Here is a 23,701-nt window from a genome sequence, read left to right on the forward strand (position 1 = left end):
ACTGGTTCAAGAAATAAAGCTAAATTAGGCTGACATTTTCCAGGTGAGGACATGGGGGATTGTCAGAATCATTAAGAAAACATGACAGTGTCTCCGGGACGAGTTAGGCAAGATTAGGAGCTTACAAGCCAAAACCTATGTGGATCTGGAAACCACTTTACAGAGCTAGACTGGTACCATGTGCCCTGCTTGAGAAAGTGGATGCTGAACTAGAAGAGCTAGGTATAATCCAGCCCATTCAGTTTTTGGACTGGACTGCACCCATTGTCCCCGTCTTGAAGCCCGACAAGACTCTCTGCATTTGCAGTGATTACAAACAAACCGTCAATCAGGCCACAAAGCTGGCTGGGAACCAATCATATACCAAGCTGGACATGAGTCACGCGACCAACAAAGTTCCCAAGGATATGTCATCGTAAACACCCACAAAGGGCTTTTTCAGTACATATGCCTGCCTTTTGGTGCCTTGTCGGCATGTGCAATATTCCAAAGCACAATGGAGAGCCTACGACAGGGATTGCCACAAGTTGTGGTAAACCTTAACGATATACTCATCACTGGGGCCATGGAGGCTGAACATCTGGCACATTTAGAAGAGGTGCTAAAAAGATTTCAGGAGACTGGAGTCCACTTCCAGAAAGCAAAGTGCACTTTTCAAGCCAAAAATGTGACTTACCTGGGACACAGGATCAATGCTTAAGAGTTACACCCTGTCGAGGAGAAACGTAGGTCCATAAAAGAAGCGCCTTCCCCCACGAGCGTGTCTGAACTTAAATCGTTTCTAGGAATAGTCAACTATTATGGGTGGTTTTTGCCAAATTTATCTACTGTGCTGACCCCCTTACAAACCCTACCAAAGGAGCACCACCGCTGGTTTTGGGGAACTCCTCGGAAACGGCTTTCAACAATTGCTGCAGTTTTCAAGCCTACTTTCAAGCTGACCTATCAAAGGAACTAATACTGACATGTGCCGCCTTTCCATATGGCATTGGGGCAGTGTTGTCCCATGAGATGGCTGACGGCTTGGAAAGACCGATAGTATAGGTGTCAAGAACACAATCAGTAGCTGAAGGAGGCTATTCACAAATTGAAAAAGAGGGCCTAGCAATAGTTTTTGGCATCACCAGGTTCCATCAATATCTACATGAGAGACTTTTCACAATTGTTTCAAACCACAAGCTGCTGTTGGGCCTTTTTAAGGAGGCTATTCCACCAATAGCCTTTGTGAGGATTCAGAGGTGGTCATTGATCCTGGCCGCATATGAATACATCTTCAAACACCGACCAGGGATACATATTGCAAATGCAGATGCCCTGAGACGCCTGCCCTTAAGGGAAAGTATTACTTGTACACCTGTTCCTCAAGAAATTGTCTTGGCCTTAAACTTTTTGGATATGCTACGAGTCTTTACGAAACAAATCAAAACCTAGACCAGTCGGGATCTACTGTTACCCAAAGTGCTAGATAATATCTTTACGGGATGGGGAAATGGGGCAGTTTCAGAGGACATGAAACCCTACTCCATCTGTAAGCATGAACTTAGTTATCAAGATGGTATTGTGCTATGGGGAGTTGTCATTCCTGTGCTGGACAGGGAGTGACTCCTGATGGAACTACACGGTGGTCACCCTGGTATCTCGAAAATGAAAATGCTAGCCAGATGTTATGTATGGTGGCCTGGAATCGACACTGATATTGAAAACCTGGTAAGGCACTGCCAACAGTGCCAGTTGCAGCAAAATCTGCCAGCCACAGCTCACTACACACTTGGGAATGGCCTGGCCGGCCATGGGTCCGCACCCATGCCGATTATGTAGGACCATTTATGGGTATGATGTTTCTTCTTGTGATTGATGTGCACTCTTGAGTGGATAGAAATTTTTGAGGTGAAGACACCAACATCGATGGCGGCCATCAAAAAGCTGCGGCACTGTTTCGCAAGTCATGGTTTGCCTGAAGTAAATGTGTCCGATAATGGGGCAGTGTTCACGATTACGGAGTTTCAAACCTTCGCCACTCTCAATGGTATAAAGCACCACCCTACCATTCAGCTTCGAACGGCTTAGCTGAGAGAGCCGCCCAAAATTTAAAATCTGGCATGAAAACATCTGTCAGTTGGACCTTTAGCAACAAGAGTCTCTCATTTTCTGCTGAGTTACCATACCACCTCACATGCAACGACAGGTGTTCCTCCTGCTGAACTGTTAGTGAAATATCGCCTCAGGACAAAGTTATGTTTTGTGTTTCCAAATTTGCAAAGGAGGGTAGAGCCAAGTCAGTGCAACCAGAGGACAAGTCATGATATTCACAGGAGAGCTAGGAAGTTCTCGACTAATGAAAATGTGTACGTGAAAAGCTTCGGTAACAGTCCTAGGTGGATTCCTGGAAGGGTACTCTCTGAGACCAGACCTCTTTCATATCAAGTAAGGATCTGAAAAGAATCGACACCAGGGGCCCACGCCTTTTTATGTGCCCCTTTGCCCACAATTTAACCAGTGAGAATAGAGAATTGCATGATGATTCAAGATTCTACTAATTCTTGGGTAGCTAGCAGGCACCCTTCAGATGTCCAAAGTTAAGCTTTGTGACTAGACAGATTACTTGTCTGTAGAGTTCCAAAGGCCATTTCTGGAAAATCCTGGGGGCTACTCTGCCCAAATCCTGGGAAAATCACTTGTAACTGTTCCTCTTCTGGAACAATGCAGTCAGTGCCCAGTGAAGGAGCGGTCTGTAACTTGGGAAAAAACTTTCTCTGATATCCCTAAGCATGAACTACAAAACCCTCCATATGGTGTTGCTTGTCCGCTTTAGTTCAATGCTGGACGTGCCTAGTCTGCAACCACTGCTACTGTGGCAACGTCCATCAGGTCCAGGGCCTGATTCAGTGTTCCCAGACAGCTGCTCTTTTGAGTTCCTTCCTTTCGGAGGATGAATCAACAAGTCTTCTGTGGGCTTTCATGTTCAGCACACACTTCAATCACACCTCTGTACACTACTGCAAAGTATCTTCAATGCCATAGTGGCCTTTAGATAATTTTTAAATGTAACAATAGATGGGGCAGTCCAAATGGGAGATCAAGTCAGAAGGAGGGCAGTGGTCAGCAGTAGCCTATTTGGTTTTAATGAGAGGTCAAGAGGAAAACCCTCGCTTCCCCCTGCTCCACGTTCAGGTAAGTATGTTTCTAAACATTTGTTAAGGTCTTCATGGGGTCCTTTAAGGACTGTCTGTGTATCTGCACATGGACCTGAAATTTCTGAATATCGCATGCAATAGCTGCCTTGGTAAATTAGTATTGCAGAGGCGATATCATCCAGGTGTTATACCTCTTCATTGCTTATGCAAAGAAGGTAATGCCTGTTTCAGAAGTGAATCATGGACAGTGATTTTTATTTTTTGACCAAACTAACATGGTGGATGGTGTACTTATGGTTTATAATTAATGTTTGCTTCATCCCTGCCATGCTGGAGGCATAGACTGTTTAGCACTCACTAAAGAGGTACTGGAGCTTTGAATTTCTTGGAGAACTGTAGTTTTTACTACTATACATGTTGCGGCCATGTGGAACAGTCAGTCTGTGGCCAAAGGTAAAGGGAATTTCAGGACAAAATTGGCTAGTTTTATGGTAGAGGAATTAATTTGATACTTGTTCAAAGTGTACAGTATATCTTTAAACTTTAGAGCTGATAACTTAATCTTTTCTAGTCCTGTATATTCCTGTGTCCCTACATTTGTTTTTAAACACAGTATGTGATTAAGTTTTGTTTCTTATCCTAATTATTTTAGTGAGTTATTTGTGTTTAAAATAAATCTTGCTTTTCTAATTTTTAATATTTTGCTGAGTTTTAAAATACTGTGTAAACAGGACAATGACAAACTTTCATTTTTGCAATCATGTGAGAAAATAAAGGTTGTTCTTTTCTGGCTTCACCAAAGGATTCACAATTATGTGCTGAGCTTTCTGTACATCTTGCAGGTGCTACATGGTGAACAATATTTGAAGATGCACAAACCACTTCCAACTTCAGGTAACAATTTCAGAAAATTACCTCTTCTAAATTGCTGCACTTCATTGTTTATTCTTGTGCTTTTACCCTCAGAACTGTTCATTTCAGTGAAGGAAGAGAAGTAGTACAAGGGTTTTGATGAGAGCAGATAGAGAAAAACTGTTTCCATTGGCAGAAAGGTCAGCAACTAGAAGAAACAGATATAAGATAATTAGCAAAAGAACCAGAGGGGCAATGAGATTTCCTTTTTACACAGGTTATTAAAGATCTGGAATGATGATGGAAGCAGATTCAGTGGAAACTTTCGAAATGAAATTGGGTGTACTTGAAAATGAAAAATTTGCAGGGCTAATGGAAAAGAGCAGGAGAGTGAGACTAATTTGATAGCTCCTTCAAAGAGCTGGAACAACCAAAACGGGCTGAAAGGCTTCCTTGTGCTGTATCATTCTATGAAGTCAGTTTTTCCTACACTGATTTCCGTGAGTTCACAGTGTGTAAATCCTAATCAAGAATTCCTGCGGATTACACTCAAAAAACCTTATAGAGGTTAGTTTTGCCTTGAGGAAACTATTGAAGTCAAATGTTACTGGTAAGAATTTGATTACAGTAAATGGTAATGTAGCCCAGCAGTTGTGGTATATGACTTGAAACCTAAAGGTTGTAAATTTGAAACCATGGCAAATCGTGAAATGGATTTAATAAATCATTTATTTTGTTGCCCAGTAGCAGGAAAAATAGCCATGAAAGCTCCTGGATTGTTGTAAAACCTCAACTGTGCTTCAGGTTAGAGAGGCTACCAACTAGCCTGACCTAATAATGGCAGCCTTACTACAATAGCAACTACAACAACAACTTTTATAGTGCATTTAATGTAATGTAACGTCCAAGGCACTTCACAGGAGCACTATAAGACAAAGTAGGGCACTGAGCCACATGAGATATTAGGTCAGGTGACCAAAAGCTTGAACAAAGAGATAAAAACAAAAAAACTGCGGATGCTGGAAATTCAAAACAAAAGCAGAATTACCTGGAAAAACTCAGCAGGTCTGGCAGCATCGGCGGAGAAGAAAAGAGTTGACGTTTCGAATCCTCATGACCCTTCGACAGAACTTGAGTTCGAGTCCAAGAAAGAGTTGAAATATAAGCTGGTTTAAGGTGTTTGTCCCTACAACCACACCAACCCCCTCCACTTCTCTCTCTCTCTCTGTCTCTCTCCCCCCACCCCCCCCCCCCACACACACACCTTAAACCAGCTTATATTTCAACTCTTTCTTGGACTCGAACTCAAGTTTTGTCGAAGGGTCATGAGGACTCGAAACGTCAACTCTTTTCTTCTCCGCCGATGCTGCCAGACCTGCTTGAACAAAGAGGTAGGTTTTAAGAAGTGTCTTAAAGGAGGAAAGCGAGGTGGAGAAGCGGAGAGGTGTACAGTGGGAATTCCAGAGCTTGGGGCCTAGGCAGCTGAAGGCACAGGCACCAATAATGCAACAGTTATTTTTAGGAATGCACAAGAGGCCAGAATTAGAGAAGCGCAGATATTTTAGAGGTAAATAGGGCTGGAGGAGATTACGGAGAAAGGGAGCAGCAAAGCCATGGAGGGATTTGAAAACAAGGATACGAATTTTAAAATCAAGACATTGCTTGGCAAGGAGTCAATGCAGGTTAGCAAGCACAGGGTTAATAGGGGAACAGTATTTGCTGCAAGTTTGGATGACCCCAGGTTTACAGAGGGTAGAATGTGGAAGACCAGCCAGGGCTGCGGTGGAATAATGAAGTCTAGAGCTAACAAAGCATGGATAAGGGTTTCAGTAGCTGATAAGCTGAGACAGGGGCGGAGTCGAGAGATGTTATTGGGGTGGAAAAAGATGGTGTTAGAGGTGGAATGAATAAGAGATCGGAAGTGCATCTCAGGATCAAATGTGATAGCGAATTTGCGAACAGACTAGCTTAATTTGACTGTTGTCAGGGAGAAGGATGGAGCCAGTAGTCATGGACCGAAGTTTGGAACAGGGACCAAAACAACAGCCTCATTCTTCCCAGTACACTGTGTGGTTGATTCTTAATCAAGAACTAAGGATTGGCAGTAAATATTAGGAGTAATTGGGATATATTGTGCTCATTTTCTAGCTCTGCATTAAAATTGTGAATCACTTGCCAACTCCTGATTTGCTCCTCCAGCCACCCCACAAACTTAAACTCTTGGTTATGGCATCCTAGCCATCCAATTTTCCTCATCCCCTAGCGACTAACGAGCTGCCTTGGGACTGTGCATCTATAGCGTGCCAGAACTAGACCAAAGAGACTGTCGGACCACTTTACCATCAATCACTATGTGGCACCTGCTATAACAGCTTGCATCACAACTCGTGCACTCCTTAGTTTCTTGGCCATTGTCTTTCTGTATCCCAAGAAAAATTAAAAGAATTTTTTGAGTGAAATGGCAAATGTTATTCAAATGAAAGATTATTTTAAAGCATTGAAGCACCTTATATGATTGTAATTCTTTAGCAGATTTTAGTGAAAACAAAAACACACACTTTTGATAATTTGTAACTTGCCCTTTACCTTCAGTTCTCCTGTTCTTGACTGCTTTGATGCCAAGAAGGTAGATGCCTCCCAAGGCCTCGGAGTGCAGTCTGCTTTCTATAATGGTGACCAGGAAGTGTTGGGCACTGCTGATGTGTAACTTTCCTGATTTTTTTTTTTGTACATTTGCAGGGCGCAGTTTCTAACCATTTACCTACTTTCCAAGTTTAGATTAACAATTAAGTAAAGTGGATATTGAACCTACATCTATGCCCACCCTGTGGCACTGAGTTGTGGATCAGTGTCATTGCAGTATATAGAGACGAGAGTTTATTGACAATATGCATCCTGCAGTAGATGTGGTTGTGAGATTTAAGTTAATGTTCATCATTAATTAAGATGAAGGAAATAACTAGCATTTGTATAACACCTTGCATGACCTCAGGGCCTAGTACTTTAAAGCTAGTGAAATACTGCTGAAGTGTAGCCAGTGTTGTGATGGCGGAAATGTGACAGCCAGTTTACACACAGCAGGTTCCCACAAACAACAATGTGATAACCTGTTTTAGTGGGATATTCATGCAATACCTTGGGTTTTTTATCACCCACCTGAGCAGGGCTTGTTTTAATGTCTCCTCTGAAGGGCAGCATATCAGACAATGCAGAACCCCCTCAGTTCTGTAGTGTCAGCTTGGATTATATCCTCAAGCCTCAAAATGGGTTTGAATCCACAACTCTCTCACCTCAGTGGTGAAAGTGTTACCGCAGAGCGATAGCTGACTGTCTGTTAATGATCACTAATAGCAATGTTTGTTTGTAAATTGATGAGATTTAAATATATAACATATTATTGTTATTCCCCTCTGCAAAAATCACAAAATGAAAAACTGAAATATGAAATGCCCAAGGATCTAAATGTTTTGATTTATCCTGGAGAAAGCTTAAGTAAAAAAATATCTGCATTGAATGCTCTGAAGACTAATAGGCATGTAAATGGTTTAATGTAAAAATGTGGCTGAAAAGATGTATCCAGATGAAATGAAAAGGCACAGATCTCTTCATTCAGGAGAGCTGAAAGTTAGATTGTTTGGTAGATAGAGAGATGTAACTAAGGATTCATACCAATACCTTACCAGGAGCGCAATCTTGTATTATGTTTTTATGTATTGTTTCTTCTGGCTGGATTTTATGCTCCTTCACCAGTGTGTTTGAAGGCAGGGGGTGTTCATAAAATGCTGTGCATGGCCTTCCCACAGCCTCCTTGCCTGCCCTGATCTGCTTCCCATTTTATGGAGGGGCGGAGAAGGTGTCAAGCAGCCTGCCTGTCCTTGGACCTATTAAGGCCCTTAAGTGACCAATTAATGGCGACTTAAGTACCTTATCCCACCCTACTGCTATTTTACCCGCGGCAGGGGGAGGCCGATGTCATGTGGGAAACCTGGCAGCTTTTACTAGATGAGTTGGTGTTCGGCAAAGGGGGTGGACCTCATTTGGGGTTCCCCTATGCCCATCAGAGGCACCCACCCCGAGCACATACCCCTGCCCTCCCCAATCCCCTGGCCTCGCAAACCCAGACCCTCATGCTCCTCCCTGGGGCCTGCGCTGAAGTTGCCTGAAGTCCAGTGTTCATAACCACCTATTTCTGGGGGACTGACTGTGGTCCCAGTTGTAACCACTGCTCGAGGATGGCGCTACTGGGGCTACAGAACTGTTGGCTCATCGGATTGGCTGGCAACACTACAAGGCTGCTCCCATTGTTAAATGTCTGTGGGGTAACCGGCCTTTTGGTGGGCGGGTTCCTGACCAACTCTTTAGTCAGGTGTGGTGTGGATTATGGCACTCTGTAACATCCAGCTCTTTGTTTATATTCAGATCTTTTACCTGCTTAAAATAGAAATATCTAGTGCAGATGTTTCTGCTCAAGGGCACTTTGTTTACATTGTCAAAAGTGCTTTCTTATGATCTTCTGTTGCTGAATCAGCCTTACTAATGGTGCCCTCAATGCTTAATTGCCACTTAACAGATATACATGTATGAGTCGTTGCAAATATGACTGTAGAGCAACTGTGAGGGGGCGATATGCACCTTCACTGCCTGGGCTGTAGTCTGGCAGAATTGATCACTTGCCCATTGTAGAACCTATTCAGTTTTCTCTCGTTGACTCATGTTTCTGACTCTGATTTTCTCCGATGTCAGTAGAAGGTCTGTACAGGTCAAAAATGATGAAATCAGGGTCACTCAGCTCCTGACCTCATTACATCCTTGGTCCAAACATGGACAAAAGACCTGAACTCGAGGTGAGGTGAGGGTGACTGCCCTTGACATCAAAGCAGTATCTAACCGAGTGTGGCATCAAGGAGCCCCCGCAGAATTGGAGTCAATGGGAATCAGGGAGAAAGCTTTCTACTGGTTGCAGTCATACCTAGCACATAGGAAGATGGAACAAAAACAAAAAATGCTGGAAAAACTCAGCAGGTCTGACAGCATCTGCGGAGAGAAAGACAGAGTTTAACCCTGTCTTTCTCTCCACAAATGCTGTCAGACCTGCTGAGTTTTCCAGCATTTTTTGTTTTTGTTTCAGATTTCCAGCATCTGCAGTATTTTGCCTTTAACATAGGAAGATGGAGCCATCTTCAGCTATTTCATCAATTACCTTCCCTCCATCATAAGGTCAGAAGACGGGATGTTCACTGATGATTGCACAATGTTCAGCAACATTCACGATTCCTCAGATACTGAAGCAGTCTCCATTCATATGCACTAAGACGTGGGCAACATATAGGTTTGGGCTGATGAATGGCAAGTAACATTTGCACCACACAAGTGCCAGACAATGACTATCCCCAGCAAGAAAAAATCCAACCATCTCCCCTCGACATTCAATGGCATTGGCATTGCTGAATCCCCTACTATTAACTTCCTGGGGATCACCATTGACAAGAAACTAAACTGGACCAGCCATTTTAAATACAGAGATAAAAACAAAAAAACTGCGGATGCTGGAAATCCAAAAAAAAAACAGAATTACCTGGAAAAACTCAGCAGGTCTGGCAGCATCGGCGGAGAAGAAAAGAGTTGACGTTTCGAGTCCCCCATCCCCACCCCCTTTCTGTTTCCCCCTTCCTTTTTTTTTTCCAATAAATTAAAGATTTTCCTTTTCCCACCTATTTCCATTATTTAAAAAAAAATAAAAAAAAAACCCACTAGAGCTATACCTTGAGTGCCCTACCATCCATTCTTAATTAGCACATTCATTTAGATAATATCACCAACTTTAACTTTAACACCTATGTGTTCTATTGTACTATTGTCGTTGACATCTTTTGATGATCCGCTTCTATCGCTGCTTGTTTGTCCCTACAACCACACCCCCCCTCCACCTCTCTCTCTCTCTCTATCTCTCCGCCCCCCACACACACACCTTAAACCAGCTTATATTTCAACTCTTTCTTGGACTCGAACTCAAGTTCTGTCGAAGGGTCATGAGGACTCGAAACGTCAACTCTTCTTCTCCGCCGATGCTGCCAGACCTGCTGAGTTTTTCCAGGTAATTCTGTTTTTGTTTCAGCCATTTTAAATACTGTGGCTACAAGAAAAGGTCAGAGGCTGGGAATTCTGCAGAGAGTAACTCACCTTCTAACTCCCCAGAGCCTGTCCATCATCTACCATGCACAAATCAGGAGTGTGATGAAATACTCTCTACTTGTCTGGATGAGTGCAGCTCCAACAATACTCGAGAAGCTCAAAACCATCCAGGACAAAACAACCCATCTGGCACCCCATTCACCACCCTCAACATTCACTCCGTCCACCACTGACGCAAGAGCAGAGCGTACCATCTACAAGATGCACTGCAACAACTCACCAATTCTCCTTTGATAGCACCATCCAAACCTATGACCTCTACCACCTAAAAGGAAATGGGAAATCCACCGCCTGCAAATTCCCCTCCGAGCCTTATAGCATCCCGACTTGGAGCTATATTGCCGTTCCTTCGCTGTTGCTGGGTCAAAATCCTGGAACTCCTTTCCTAATAGCATTCTGGGTGTACTTACACCACACGGACTGCAATGGCTCATGAAGGCAGCTCACCACCACCTTCTCAAGGACAATTAGGAATGGGCAATAAATGCTGGCCCAGCCAGTGACACCCACATCCCATGAATGAATTTTTAAAAATCGCAGATGCAAAATGCAAGACCTGAGACAAATGGCTTTTTAAAAATGTGTTGTGGAGCTGGCTGTCAATTGTCAGTGGTACCACCAAAACCCTTCCAGGAGGGCATTACAAGCTCAGTTGGCAATGACATTACTTGCTTCACAAGATTTTTTTGTAATGGAGGAAACCCTGTTAAGTCATTTGAGTTTCTTCTGGTTCAGTCTGTGAATGAATTTAAGGTGATATGTTTTGGAAAAGGCAGATTTTTTATACCACCTTATTTGTGATGTATCTCACAAACAGATGTCTGAATCAACAACCTTCCCTTGTATTTTAAATAAAATTTAAAACATAGCAAACAACTGCTGTTTGAAAATAATTGGCTCAAAACGGATGTGTTTCGATAACCAGCAGCTCAGTTCAGATCACGCTGCAGTCTGGCTTCAAGCTTTGTGCTCGCAAGCAATTGTTATTTTAAACTGCAACATTTACCTCTTTTATCTACACTGCTACTTGAATGTTATTGTTGCTGCTGGTGGTAATGGATGAGGGAGCTGGAGGAAAAATTTGTACAATTAAAAGTAATGATAAAAATGAAACAAGTTATCCACCTTTTAGAAATTAAACTTTTAAAAGTTTGGTACAAATGAAGGCTTGCTTCACTACGCCCTCAGCTTATTGTCAGCAAAGCATTAAGCTTTGATAGGACTTGTAGGTAGGACTTTAAACTAAATTGTGGGGGTGAGGGTTCAATTGAAGGGAAGTTTAAAAAATCAAAAAGAAACGATGGAGCAGAGGTGCAGGGTAGTGAAGAGGCAAATGATAATCAAAGTGTGACAGGAAGGGGCAGAAGAGTGCAGCAGAAATCAGAACCAGAATGCGCAATAATGGTAAAAATTCAAAGCTCTTTACCGGAATGCATTTATCTGCAGCATTTGTAACACGATAGATGAGTTGACGGCATGTACAGAAATCAATGAATAACACTTGATGGCTATTACCGGGACGTGGTTGCATAGTGACCAAGACTGGGAACTCAACATTCAACGGTATTCAACGTTCTGGAAAAATAGGCAAAAAGGAAAAGGAGGTGGGGTGGCTTTGTTAATAAAGGAAAGTATCAGTGCCCTGGTGAGTAGTGATATAGGTGCAACAGATTGTGATGTGGAATCAGTTTGGGTGGAAATGATAAATAGCAAGGGGAAGAAGTCACTGATGGGAGTCATCTATAGGCCTCCAAGAGTTGCCTTACTATAGGACAAAGTATAAATCGGGAAATAATGGAAGCATATAAGAAGGGCGCTACAATTGTCATGAGTGATTTCAATCTGCATATTGACTGGACAAGTCAGATTAACAGGGGTAACATGGAAGATGAATTTGTAGAATGCATCAGGAATTGTTCTTAGAGAAACACATTGCAGAACCTACCTGAGAACAGGCCATTTTAGATCTAGTAATGTGTAATGAGATGGGATTAATTACAGATATCAGAGTTAAGGATCCTCTGGGGGGTAGCGATCACAACATGGTAGAATTTCATATTCAGTTTGAAGATGAGCAACCTGGATCTCAAATCAGTGTCCTCAACTTAAATAAGGGCAATTACAGAGGTATTAAGAAAGATTTGTCTAAAGCGGGCTGAGAAGATCAGTGGATGAGCAGTGGCAGACATTTAAGCAGATATTTCATAATGCTCGGCAAAAAATTATCCCGGTCAAAAAGAAGGACTCGATGAGAAGAATGAACCATCTAAGGTTAACAAAGGTGGTCAAGGAGAGCATCCAATCAAAAACTAAGGCATACAAAGCGGTGAAAACTAGTGGTGGGCCAGAGGATTGGGAATTTTTTTGGAACCAGCAGGGGTGACTTAAAAGCTAATAAAGGGGGGGGGGGGAAATGACAAAGTAAATTGGCAAGAAATATAAAAACATACAGCTAGAGCTTCTATGGGTATATGTAAAGAGAGTGGCTAAAGTGAGCGTGAGACCCTTGGAGGATGTGTCTGGAGAATTGATAATGGGGAACAGGGAAATGGCAGATAATTTAAACCAATATTTTGCATTGGTCTTCACGGTGGAGAACTTTATAAACACCCCAAAGATATCAGATAAGCTAGGAGCTAATGGGAGGAAAGATCTTGTAACAGTCTCTATCATGAGGGTCAAGAGGGCAAAGTATTTGGCCAACTAATGGAACTAAAGGCAGAAAAGTCACCAGGACCTGATGGCCTGCATCCAAGGGCTTTGAAGATAGTGGCTGCAGAGATAGTGGAGGCATTGGTTGAAATATTCCAGAACTCACTGGATTCTGGGAGGGTCCCAGCGGATTGGAAAACCTCCAATACGCCCCTGTTCAAGATGGGAGGGAGACAAAAAGCAGGAATGTCAACATAGTTTTGTGAAAAGGAAATCATGTTTGACAAACTTGCTATAGTTCTTTGAGGATATAACAGCAGAGTTGATAAAGGGGAACCGGTAGATGTAGTGTATTTGGATTTCCAGAAGGCGTTCAGTAAGGTGCCACATAAAAGGTTATTGCAAAAGGTATTGGGGGTAATGTATTAGCAGGGATTGAGAATTGGTTAACACACACAAGACAGAGTCGAGATTAAGGGTCTTTTTCAGGTTGGGAAGATGTAACTAGTGGAGTACCACAAGGATCAATCCTTGGGCCTCAATTATGTACTATCTATATTAATGACTTGGAGGAGGGGGCAGGTTGTAATGTATCCACATTTGCTGACGATACAAAAATAGGTGGGAGGGCATGTTGTGATGGGGACGTAAGGAATCTGCAAGGGGATATAGGCAGGTTGAGTGAATGGGCAAAAACTTGGCAGATGGAGTTTAATATAGGAAAGTGGGAGGTCATGCACCTTGGTCAGAAGAATCAAAAGGCAGACTATTATTTAAACAGAGAGAGACTCCAAAACAAGTGCAGTACAGAGGGATCTGGGTGTTCATGTGCATGAAACATAAAAAGTTAGCATGCAAATGCAGCAAGTAATTAAGAAGGCAAATGGAATTTTGGCCTGTGTTGCTAGGGGGTTGGAGTTTAAAAATAGGGAAGTCTTGTTACAACTGTACAGGGCACTGGTGAGGCCACACCTGGGGTACTGTATACAGTTTTGCTCCCTGTATTTAAGGAAGGATATACTGGCATTGGGTGCAGTTCAAAAGAGATTCACCAGGCTGATTCCTGGGTGAAGGGGTTGAATTATCAAAAACGGCTAAACAAGTTAGCTCTTTATTCATTAGAGTTTGGAAGAATGAGGGGTGATCTTATTAAAATGTACAAAATTCTGAGGGTGCTTGACAGGGTAGATATTAAGATGTTTCCATTAGTGGGGGGAATCTTGAACTAGGGGACGTAGTTACAGAATAAGGGGACACTCATTTAAAACTGAGTTGCGAAGGAATTTCTTCTCTCTGAGGGTAGCGAATGTTTGGAATTCTCTATTCCAGAGAGTTGTGGAGGCTAGATCACTGAAGTATTTAAAGAGAAGGTAGATAGATTTTTTAAATATCGGGGAGTTGAGGGCTATGAGGAATTGACATGAAAGAGGAGTTGAGACCTGGGGCAAATCAGCCATGATCTTATTGAATGGCAGGACAGGCTTGAGGGGCTAAATGGCCTACTCCTCCTATTTCTTATGTTCTTTTATTCTTATAAGACCAAGGTATCTCCAAGCAGCTATATGTCTCCTTCTCCGCCACAGAAGAGTGGAATCCTAGTGTACTCCTGAGTGTAGCCTTCTCACCTCAACTTATTGGAGATGGTGGCATAGTGGTAATGTCACTGGACTAGTAATCCAGAGGCCAGGCTAATGGTCTGGGGACATGGGTTCATAATCCCACCAAAGTAGCTGATGGAATTTAAATTCAATTAATTGACAAAATTCTGGAATTGATATTACTGATTATATCACCATCAGGATTATATCATTAACGTTGACCATGAATGAGCCCATCTAGTTCACTAATGTCCTTTAGGGAAGGAAACTACCATCTTTATCTGGGCTGGCCTACGTGTGATTCCAGACCCACAACAGTGTGGTTGACTCTTAACTGCTCTTGGCAATTAGGGATTGACAACAAATGCTAGTGACACCCACACCCCATGAACGAGTTGAAAAGAAATAACCCATCATCAAGACTACTTTCTTTCACGTTTACAACATTGCTTGCCTCTACCCATCTCCACAGATGAAAAGCTAATCCATGCTGTTACCAGCTAATGGCTGGTCTTCCCCAAGCTTATCAGTCCTTTTACTTACACCATCCATGAACTACGTACCTCACCTCATGTCTTCACTGACACCAAGTTCTGCATACTTACACTGTTGTTCTTATCAGACTTTCCTGATTTGCTGTGTACTCTAAAACTAAATGCATTAGTCTCACCCTTGCCTTCAGCTTCCTCTATTGCCCCTCCCCCAACCTGACCCTGCATTCACACCCTTCATTATCTCTTTAAGTCTTAATTCTCTGTGCATCCTCTTCCCCTCCAGCATTAGTGTACTTACTTGCCAGTCATTCTGTTTCATTATTGGTGTCATTCTTTCAGCCATCTTACCCCCCTCCCCTGGAATTCCCTACTTCCGAATCTTTGCCTTGTTGCTTCCCTTCCTGTTTTTCAGAAACCTTTCTGGTGTATTCATTTCTGACTGTGCTTTTGCCCCCTCCTGACCTTCCATTTCCCCGTTTCGTGTCCATTTCGCTACCTACACCTCACCTGACCCTGTAAATCACTGAAATGTAAATTTGTAAGAGTGCCGTAGCAATCAAAGTTGTTGCTGTTGTTTTATGTCAAATTTGATTAATGGTTTCAAAATATTACCACTTACAGGTGATTAAAACCAAAAGACATTTTTTTAATATGTTGCTTCGTTTAAACTAGGTAACACAAGAAAATGTATTGTTAATCTTGGTTAAGAAACATAATTATGAAAATATGTTAAATATTGGTTAGAAGTGTTTAGATTGCTAAGTTACATAAATTCTCATGTAAGGTGACACAAGAAACAAAAAAAGCTAATAATTTAAGAGTAATCATGTTCCTATATTTGTTAGGGACACTGAAGTCCAAGGGTACTATTGCTGATATTCTTGATAAAGGATCCGGTGCGGTTATACTTCTAGATGGTAAGTTTTAATGTCAAGTAAACTTCACTTTAGGTTTCACAGTGAATTTTTGATGGAATTATCTATTTGGAATAGCCTTATGCTCTTTCTCAGTCTTTGCCTCCTGGTTTCTTTCCTTCTCGTTTGCCTGCCATTACTCTGTTGAATCTGAGCAAAGCAACTTTTGCCCTATTGAGAAGGGCTGAATTTAAACGATTGACAGATCATTTGTTTGATTGCTTTCTGGTTTTCAAACCGTCCAAATGTAAAGTCCACTTAAAGTAAGGAGGATATTGGATGGAAATGGTAATGCTATTAAATGTTTCCTATTTAAACTCTATCAGTTTGCTCAGAAAGCATGCATATTAAAAACCTGCTCAGCCCTTCAACTTGAAAGTATAATCAAGTCATTGCAAGACAGAGGATTTTAGCCTCATACTCTCGAGACTTGGAGGCACATTGGGGGGGATGGTGACCATCGAGGAATATCCAACCAACTGACCAAATGGTAATTTTCTGAGTGCCTGAGTCATACAGTCATCCATCAAAGTTGAATTCTTATAAGATTTGTACAGATAAACTTTAGCTACACTGACTATATCTGTAACTAACTAGGTATGCTCCCTTCTAGTTCATACCTACAATGAAAAAGACTTGGTCTGCTATAACCAATTCTCTATATTTGTTGTGGGAGCTGGAGGCTTTGGTGGAAAAAGGACATCTGATAAAGTTAAGGTAAATGTCAACATACACATTCCTGAGGCATTTTTTCAGATTACTCATGTCATGTTCAATTTGGACCACTCAAGTCACAATATTGTAAATGATAGAAGGACACAATTATTTCATCTCCGAGCAAGATTAGAATGTTGTTTGGTTCAGAACTGGCTATTCCCTCAGAACATTGAATATTTATACCACAATTAATAAACTGAAAGGTTTTAAAATTTGTAATGGCTATTAAACTGCAATGTGTTACATTTTACTCACTGGATTTCTGGTAATATTCTACAGTATTGAGGTGTAATCAGTGCCCTTTTCTTCCCTTTACAGCATATTAGTCTAAAATAACATTTCTGTCCCACTTTCTGTGATTGTTGTTTATTACACATTCTCATGATCTAATGTCAAACTTCTGTGCACCGACAACATACAGCTCTACTCAGCAGTATGCCTCTCGACCCCTCTGCTGTCAGACTGCTTGTCCCAAGTCTGGATGTCACAATTTCCTCCAATTAAACATATTAGGAAGATCAAAGCCATTGCTTTTGGCCCCCACCACTCCTCCATTCCCTAGTTATCAATTTCATCCTCTTCTTGCCCTGTCTCATGCTGAACCAGAGTGTTTGCAACTTCAATGTCCTCTTTGTCCCTGAGCTGAGTTTCTGACCCCATATCTTGTTGAAATATCTCTGCCTCTGCCTTATCTGCTAAAGACCTTTTTTGTGCTTTTGTTACCTCCAGACTTGACTATTTCAGTATTCTGCTGGCTGACCTCCCTCCCGTTTTCCAATCTCCAAAAATTTAATATCATCCAGAACTCTGCTGTCCATATACTAGCTAACATCTATTCATCCATCACCTCTGTACCCTCAATCCATGATGCCTCAAATTCCTCTGTAGCCTTGATCCTCCCTATTTCTGTAAATTATTCCATCCCTACAATAACACAAATAACATCCCAGAAATTATTGTGAATCAAGAGTTGAAAGGGAGGGAGGAACTTAAAACAATTACAATCATCAGGGAAAGAATACTGAGTAAAAGGATCAAGAACGAGAGGGCACAGATTTAAAGTGATTTGCAAAAGAAGCAAATGTGACGTGAGAATAAACTTTTTCACATAACAAGTGGCTTGGGTCTGGAATGCACTGCCTGGAAGTGTGGTGGAGGCAGGTTCAATCGAGGCATTGAAGACGGCATTAGATGATTATTTGAATAGAAGCAATGTGCGAGGGTACGGGGCAAAAGCAAAGCAATGGCACTAGGTCATAATGCTCATTTGGAGAGCCGGTGCAGACACGATGGGCTGAAAGGCATCCTCCTATGCAATTAAAATTCTGTGATTCTGTGAGACATTTATTAGAACTAAAAGTTGACAAGTCCCTGGGTCCTGATGGACTTCATTCTAGAGTCCTTAAAAAAAAAAGTGGCTGCTGAGATAGTAGATGCATTGGCTTTAATTTTCCAAAATTCCCTAGATTCTGGAAAGCTCCCATCTGTTTGGAAAATATTGAATGTGACTCATCAGTTCAGGAAAGGAGGGAGACAGAAAGCAGGAAACAACGGGCCAGTTAGCTTAACAGTTGTCATAGGGAAATTGCTGGAACCTATTATTATGGAGGTTATAGCGGGGCCTTTAGAAAATCTTAATGCAATCAGGCAGAGTCAACATGGTTTTATGAATGGGAAGTAATGTCTGACTAATTTATTGAAGTTCTTTGAGGAAGTAACAATCAACATGGATAAAGGGGAACCTATGGATGTGCTGTACTTAGATTTCCAGAAGGCATTTGACAAGGTGCCACATCAAAGGTTACTATGCAAAATAAGAGCTCATGGCAGAGGGTTACACATTAGAATGGATAGAGGATTGGTTAGCCAACAGGAAACAGAGAGTAGGGAGAAATGGTTAATTTTTGGATTGGCATGATGTGACGAGTGGAGTGGAGTGCCACAGGGATCTGTGCCAGGCCACTTGGCCACAGTGACTTGGATGAAGGGAGTGAATGTATGGTTGCTAAATTTGTTGATGGCATAAATATAGATAGGAAAGTAAGTTGTGAAGAGGACATAAGGAAGCTGCAAAAGGACATAGGTTAATGAATGGACAAAAATTTGGCAGATGGAGTATAGTATGGGAAAATGTGAACTTGTCCACTTTGACAGGAGGAACAGAAAAGCAGCACATTATTTAAATGGAGAGAGGTTGCAGAACTCTGAGGTACAGAGGCATCTGAATCTCCTGGTGCATGAATCACAAAAAAGTTTGTATGCAGGTACAGCACGTGATTAGGAAGGCAAAAGGAATGTATTTGTTTATTGCAGGGCAATGGAATATAAAAGGCGGGACGTTTTGCTACAGTTGTACAGGGCATTCGTGAGACCACATCTGGAGTGCTCTGGACAGTATAAATGTATTAGAAACAGTTCAGAGAAGGTTCACTCGACTGATATATGGGATGGGGGTTATCTTATGAGGAAAGGTTGGACAAGCTGGGCCCGTATCATTTGGAGTTTAGAAGAATAAGGAGTGGTTTTAATGAAGCATATAAGATCCTGAGGGGGCTTGACAGGATGGATGCTGAAAGGATGTCTTCCCTTGTCGGAAAGACTACAACTAGGGGACACAGGTTAAAAATAAAGTGCCTCCCATTTAAGAGGGAGATGAGAAGAAATTTTTTTCTGAGCGTCATGAGTCTTTGGAACTAGAGTGATGGAGGCGGGGTCATTGAATATTTTTAAAGCTGGGTTAGATCCCTGACTAACAAGGGAATCAAAGGTTATTGAGGGTGGGTGGAATGTGGAAATGAGGCCACAATCAGGTCAGTCATGATCTTATTGAAAGGCGGAGTAGGCTTGAGGGGCCAGATGGCCTACTCCTAGTTCGTATGTCTGCATGTATGTGCAACAGCTTGAAAAGAGTTTGTATTTCTCCAGCTCTGACCTTTTGTCCATCCCCCACTTACTTTGCCATATCATTGAGGCCATGTCTTCAGCTGTCTAGGCTCCAAGCTTTAGAATTCCTTCCCTAAACCTTTCAACCTTTTGTGCTCCTCTTTTAGGATGTTCATAAAATCTTCTTTGAGCAAACCTTTGACCCTATGTCAATTTTTGTCTGATTTCATTCCTCTCCAACACATTGAAATGTTTTACTATGTTAAAGGCAAGAAACATGCATCATGTTATTATAAATAGAATATTCAGTGAAAACTTAGTGAATGTAGAATTTAATCCATCCGTGAGTAAAATCTATACATTGCATTCCTTGCACATACTTGTGAATTAATCATTCTTTCTTAGTGTGATAATTATGTATTTATTGGTTTGCTCTTGTGCATCCTCTGTGTATATATTGAGAGCATTAAGATAATTTTTGTTTTATCCAGGTTACTATGAATCCTCCCAACAGACCACCAGATGCCATTATGAGTGATATAACAAGTGTAGATCAGGTATACAGAGACTTGTAATGTGCTTGATTATTAAGTGCTTAATAATGTATGAGCTTGTGTGAGCTTTCACCAGAAAATTAACTTCGTGTGAACTTTAATAAAATTAATTAAAAATAGTAATTTATTTTTATGATGAACGCTGGAATGCATTCTGGTTCAAATATAAATTAAGTTTTTGAAATGCGGGTAAGGATTACCAGCCTATCATATTGTAGGGCACGAGATCTCTTGTTGGGAATTGTTTACAAATTTGGTGCAACAAATGCAGTATACACTATTTTCATTTCTAATAATATCATGCTGCAAAATGTTGACCAAGTATTTGCAGTTGTTGAGAGTTAAAATAAGTTTCTGAAAAATAGACCAAGAAATTATAAACTGGTTCTGTAATCTGGATATCATTAGACTTCCTTGGTTGGGAAAAAGAGGAATTAAGCAAAAAGCCTCAAGATAATTAACTGGCCTGAAGGAAATTCTCCCTGGTTTGCAATATGTGTACACTCTAATAACTCATTGTCTTTCCTCCACTTTTGTATATTGTGCTTGGAAAATGGGTTCGGATCGATGGAAAATTGATAAACGATTGATAAACCTAAAGTATTCCTGTGGTATGGTACTGATCATAGAATGAAAAGAGGAATTACAGGATTCATTGCTGAAACCAGAGGCATGCTGTCAAAGCTTTTCGTCCTGCACTCATCAGGATAGCTTGCTAGAATTTACCAACAGTAAAGTAGAGCAAACAGTTTATACTGCATGAGAAGAGGGTGCTGATTGGTTGGCAAGTGGACTCTGAATGGTGGAACCATTGTCATGGAGAATGCAGCTTGGAACAGTTAACTGCCCAGCAAGTTCAAATTCAAATCGGGCAGATCAACTCTGATTGGCCAAAGCATTGCTTTGGGGAATGAACCAGGGAATGACTGTTTAGTTGAAAAAGGCGCAAAGTGTGGACATGTTCTTTCTGTCTTCAAAGGACAGGGTCCTGTGTGCGAATATGGCTTCTAGCACACATAAGTGAGCTACAGGGTGAGTCCAACTGACATTTTTAAATTGGCTTTCAGTGTAATTGGCCTACACTAGCTAAACAATCCTGATTGTGCTAAGAATTAAACTGAAAACCAATTTAAGATTATCAGGCATGACTGTTTCGATCCAGCACACCTTGACCTTGTATTCATTAGTGACGCAAAATGTAAAGGAAGTAGAAGTTGGAGCATTCCTGGGGGACAGTATACATAGAAGGAAGCAATGTAAAATGATCTGGGAGTTAGAAAACCTCAAGTCTATGAACCAGGGTAAATCATTTTAAAAGGGCTAAATTTAGTGAAGTAAGTGAGCAACTAAAACAGTTGAATTGGAGGGATATTGTTCAACATTTCAGCAGAAGATATGTGAAACGTTTTAAAAGATTTTTAAAGATTTGTGTGCATTTCCTCAAAAGCTCACCTGATTGGCCCCATGGCTTTGATAAAAGATAAGTGAAAACCCCAGATAGTGGTGGAAAGCTACTGGTTTTTGTTAGTTTTCCACCTGCCTGCAGCATTATGGGGCACCACATCACTAAGTGCTAGACTTTACACAGCTTCCTGGCAGATAAATAACTCAAAGAATTTTAATTGCCTACTGGGAGTGCAGTGAAGGTTTACCAGACTGATTCCTGGGATGGCAGGACTGACATATGAGGAGAGATTGAGTGGGTTAGGATTATATTCACTGGAGTTCAGAAGAATGAGGGGGGATCTCATAGAAACCTATAAAATTCTAACAGGACTAGACAGGGTAGATACAGGAAGGATGTTCCCGATGGTGGAGGAGTCCAGAACCAGGGGTCACAGTCTGAGGAAACGGGGTAGACCATTTAGGACTGAGATGAGGAGAAATTTCTTCATCCAGAAAATAGTGAGCCTGTGGAATTCACTACCACAGAAAGTAGTTGAGGCTAAAACATTGTATGTTTTCAAGAAGGAGTTAGATCTATCTCTTGGGGTGAAAGGGATCAAAGGATAAGGGGAGAAAGCGGGAGCAGCTTATTGAATTGGATGATCAACCATGATAATGAATGGCAGAGCAGGCTCAAAGGGCCGAATAGCCTATTCCTGCTCCTGTTTTCTATTTTTCTATTTTCTATTTTCTCACGCGATCTTCCCCGAGAGGATATGGTTAAAATTGTTCCAGAGATTTCAGTTTATGCTCTAACCCTAGTAGAGAACCCCAGAAGAATCTCCTGACTGATGTTGAGTATATGGAATAAAAACCAGCAAGCTCAGGCTAAACAGATTAACACACACATGGAAAGTGATATTAAAAGGGAGCCAGAAGAAAGGGAAAACTGTAAAAAAAAAACATGCATTAAGAGACTTGAAACTGAGGATGAACATAAAATACTAAACATTCTGCATAAGTATTTGCTTCAAGTATTCACAAGGGAAGGCTTGAGCAATTTGCACTTTTCATGCAAAGATTTCCTAAATTAAATCAACAGATTGTGCCTGTTTTTTTGTACAACTATTTACATATTTATTTTAGAAACATCCTTCACACTTCTAGTGAGACGCAATCATACATAAAAATGTTGTCATTCCATTTTTGAACGAAAGAGGGAGTAAAAAGGCAGTTTTAACCTTTAAAAGTTTCCCACAACTGTTATATATAAAAACTGCTTTTGGATCTTTTATCAGTGAGAGGGTCTGCCTGAAAGCAATTAGCTTTTAAATAACTTGAGTAAGGCACAACCCTTGCACTTTGTGATTCCAAAAATACATGCCAATTCACATAGTTTCACATAAGCTGCAGATTCATACTTATGTATTGTATGCTATAATGACATGGTGTATTCTTTGTTTTACTGTAGACAGCACCACAGTAAACCTACTACTAATATCAGTAACGCCTTAGTTGTACAGCAGCCAATTCTGTAGATTGTCCATTCTAACTTGTTACGATCTGGTTAGGGACCAATAACTTTTTGTTTAAAGTAGATGAAGTTTGAAACCCCAGATACTTACTAAGAGAATAAAGCCACAAGATACCAGTTTTAAACAAATAAAATAAAGTTTACTATATAAAGTCAAAAAAGTAAAACAATTGACAATATCTATCTTATTCTCTAACCTTCAGAAATGACATGAGGTAAATATGAATTAACAGGCAAGCTGTGGTTGAACATCCCACGCTGCACATTAAATGGCAGATCCCAATGACCAAGACAGATCCCACTGATTTCTCAGCAGCCAACCAAGATGTCAGTGACCACTGAGAGTCACAATATCTCATTAAAGTTCTGTCTCCTTCACGAGGGATATCCACTCTTCACTTTCAAAGATCTAGCCTCTGAATTCCCTTAAAAGCCACTCTGACCCAGACTGCCTCAATGACTGCTCACCTCCCATTGGTTCAGTATGTTCTGAGACTGCGTTCCATGGGATTCACAAAGCCGGCAGCCTTCTGACTCTTTTGCAGACCACTAGCTTCAATAAGCTGGTACTGCCTAGACTCCTTGCTGCACCGAACGGCACCCAAGTCTTCTATGAGCTCTAATTGTTTGGCAAGGAACCAGTAACCTTCTGCCACCTCCTCAGCTCTCCAGGACTCCTCTGAGCCCTAACTGCCTGGAGCCTGCTAACAGCTCCCAGATTTCTCTTGTGAGCTGCCAAACTGCATTTCCATGTACATCAAACTTTGAATTTCATGTACATCAAACCTTAA

At 41.3% G+C, this 23,701-nt stretch overlaps 1 protein-coding gene across 1 annotated transcript in view; it reads left to right on the forward strand.

Annotated features, from left to right (window-relative positions):
• hsd17b4 (hydroxysteroid (17-beta) dehydrogenase 4) overlaps positions 1-23,701 on the forward strand; it is a 159,519-nt gene that overhangs the window by 80,960 nt on the left and 54,858 nt on the right. The window contains exons 14-17 of the mRNA XM_041186366.1: positions 3,977-4,028; positions 15,768-15,839; positions 16,450-16,553; positions 19,928-19,993. Coding sequence (XP_041042300.1) covers positions 3,977-4,028; positions 15,768-15,839; positions 16,450-16,553; positions 19,928-19,993 — 294 coding nt within the window. The remainder of the gene's footprint in view (positions 1-3,976; positions 4,029-15,767; positions 15,840-16,449; positions 16,554-19,927; positions 19,994-23,701) is intronic.

Source organism: Carcharodon carcharias, chromosome 4 (assembly GCF_017639515.1).
Source record: "Carcharodon carcharias isolate sCarCar2 chromosome 4, sCarCar2.pri, whole genome shotgun sequence".
In the NCBI taxonomy this organism is placed as follows: domain Eukaryota; kingdom Metazoa; phylum Chordata; class Chondrichthyes; order Lamniformes; family Lamnidae; genus Carcharodon; species Carcharodon carcharias.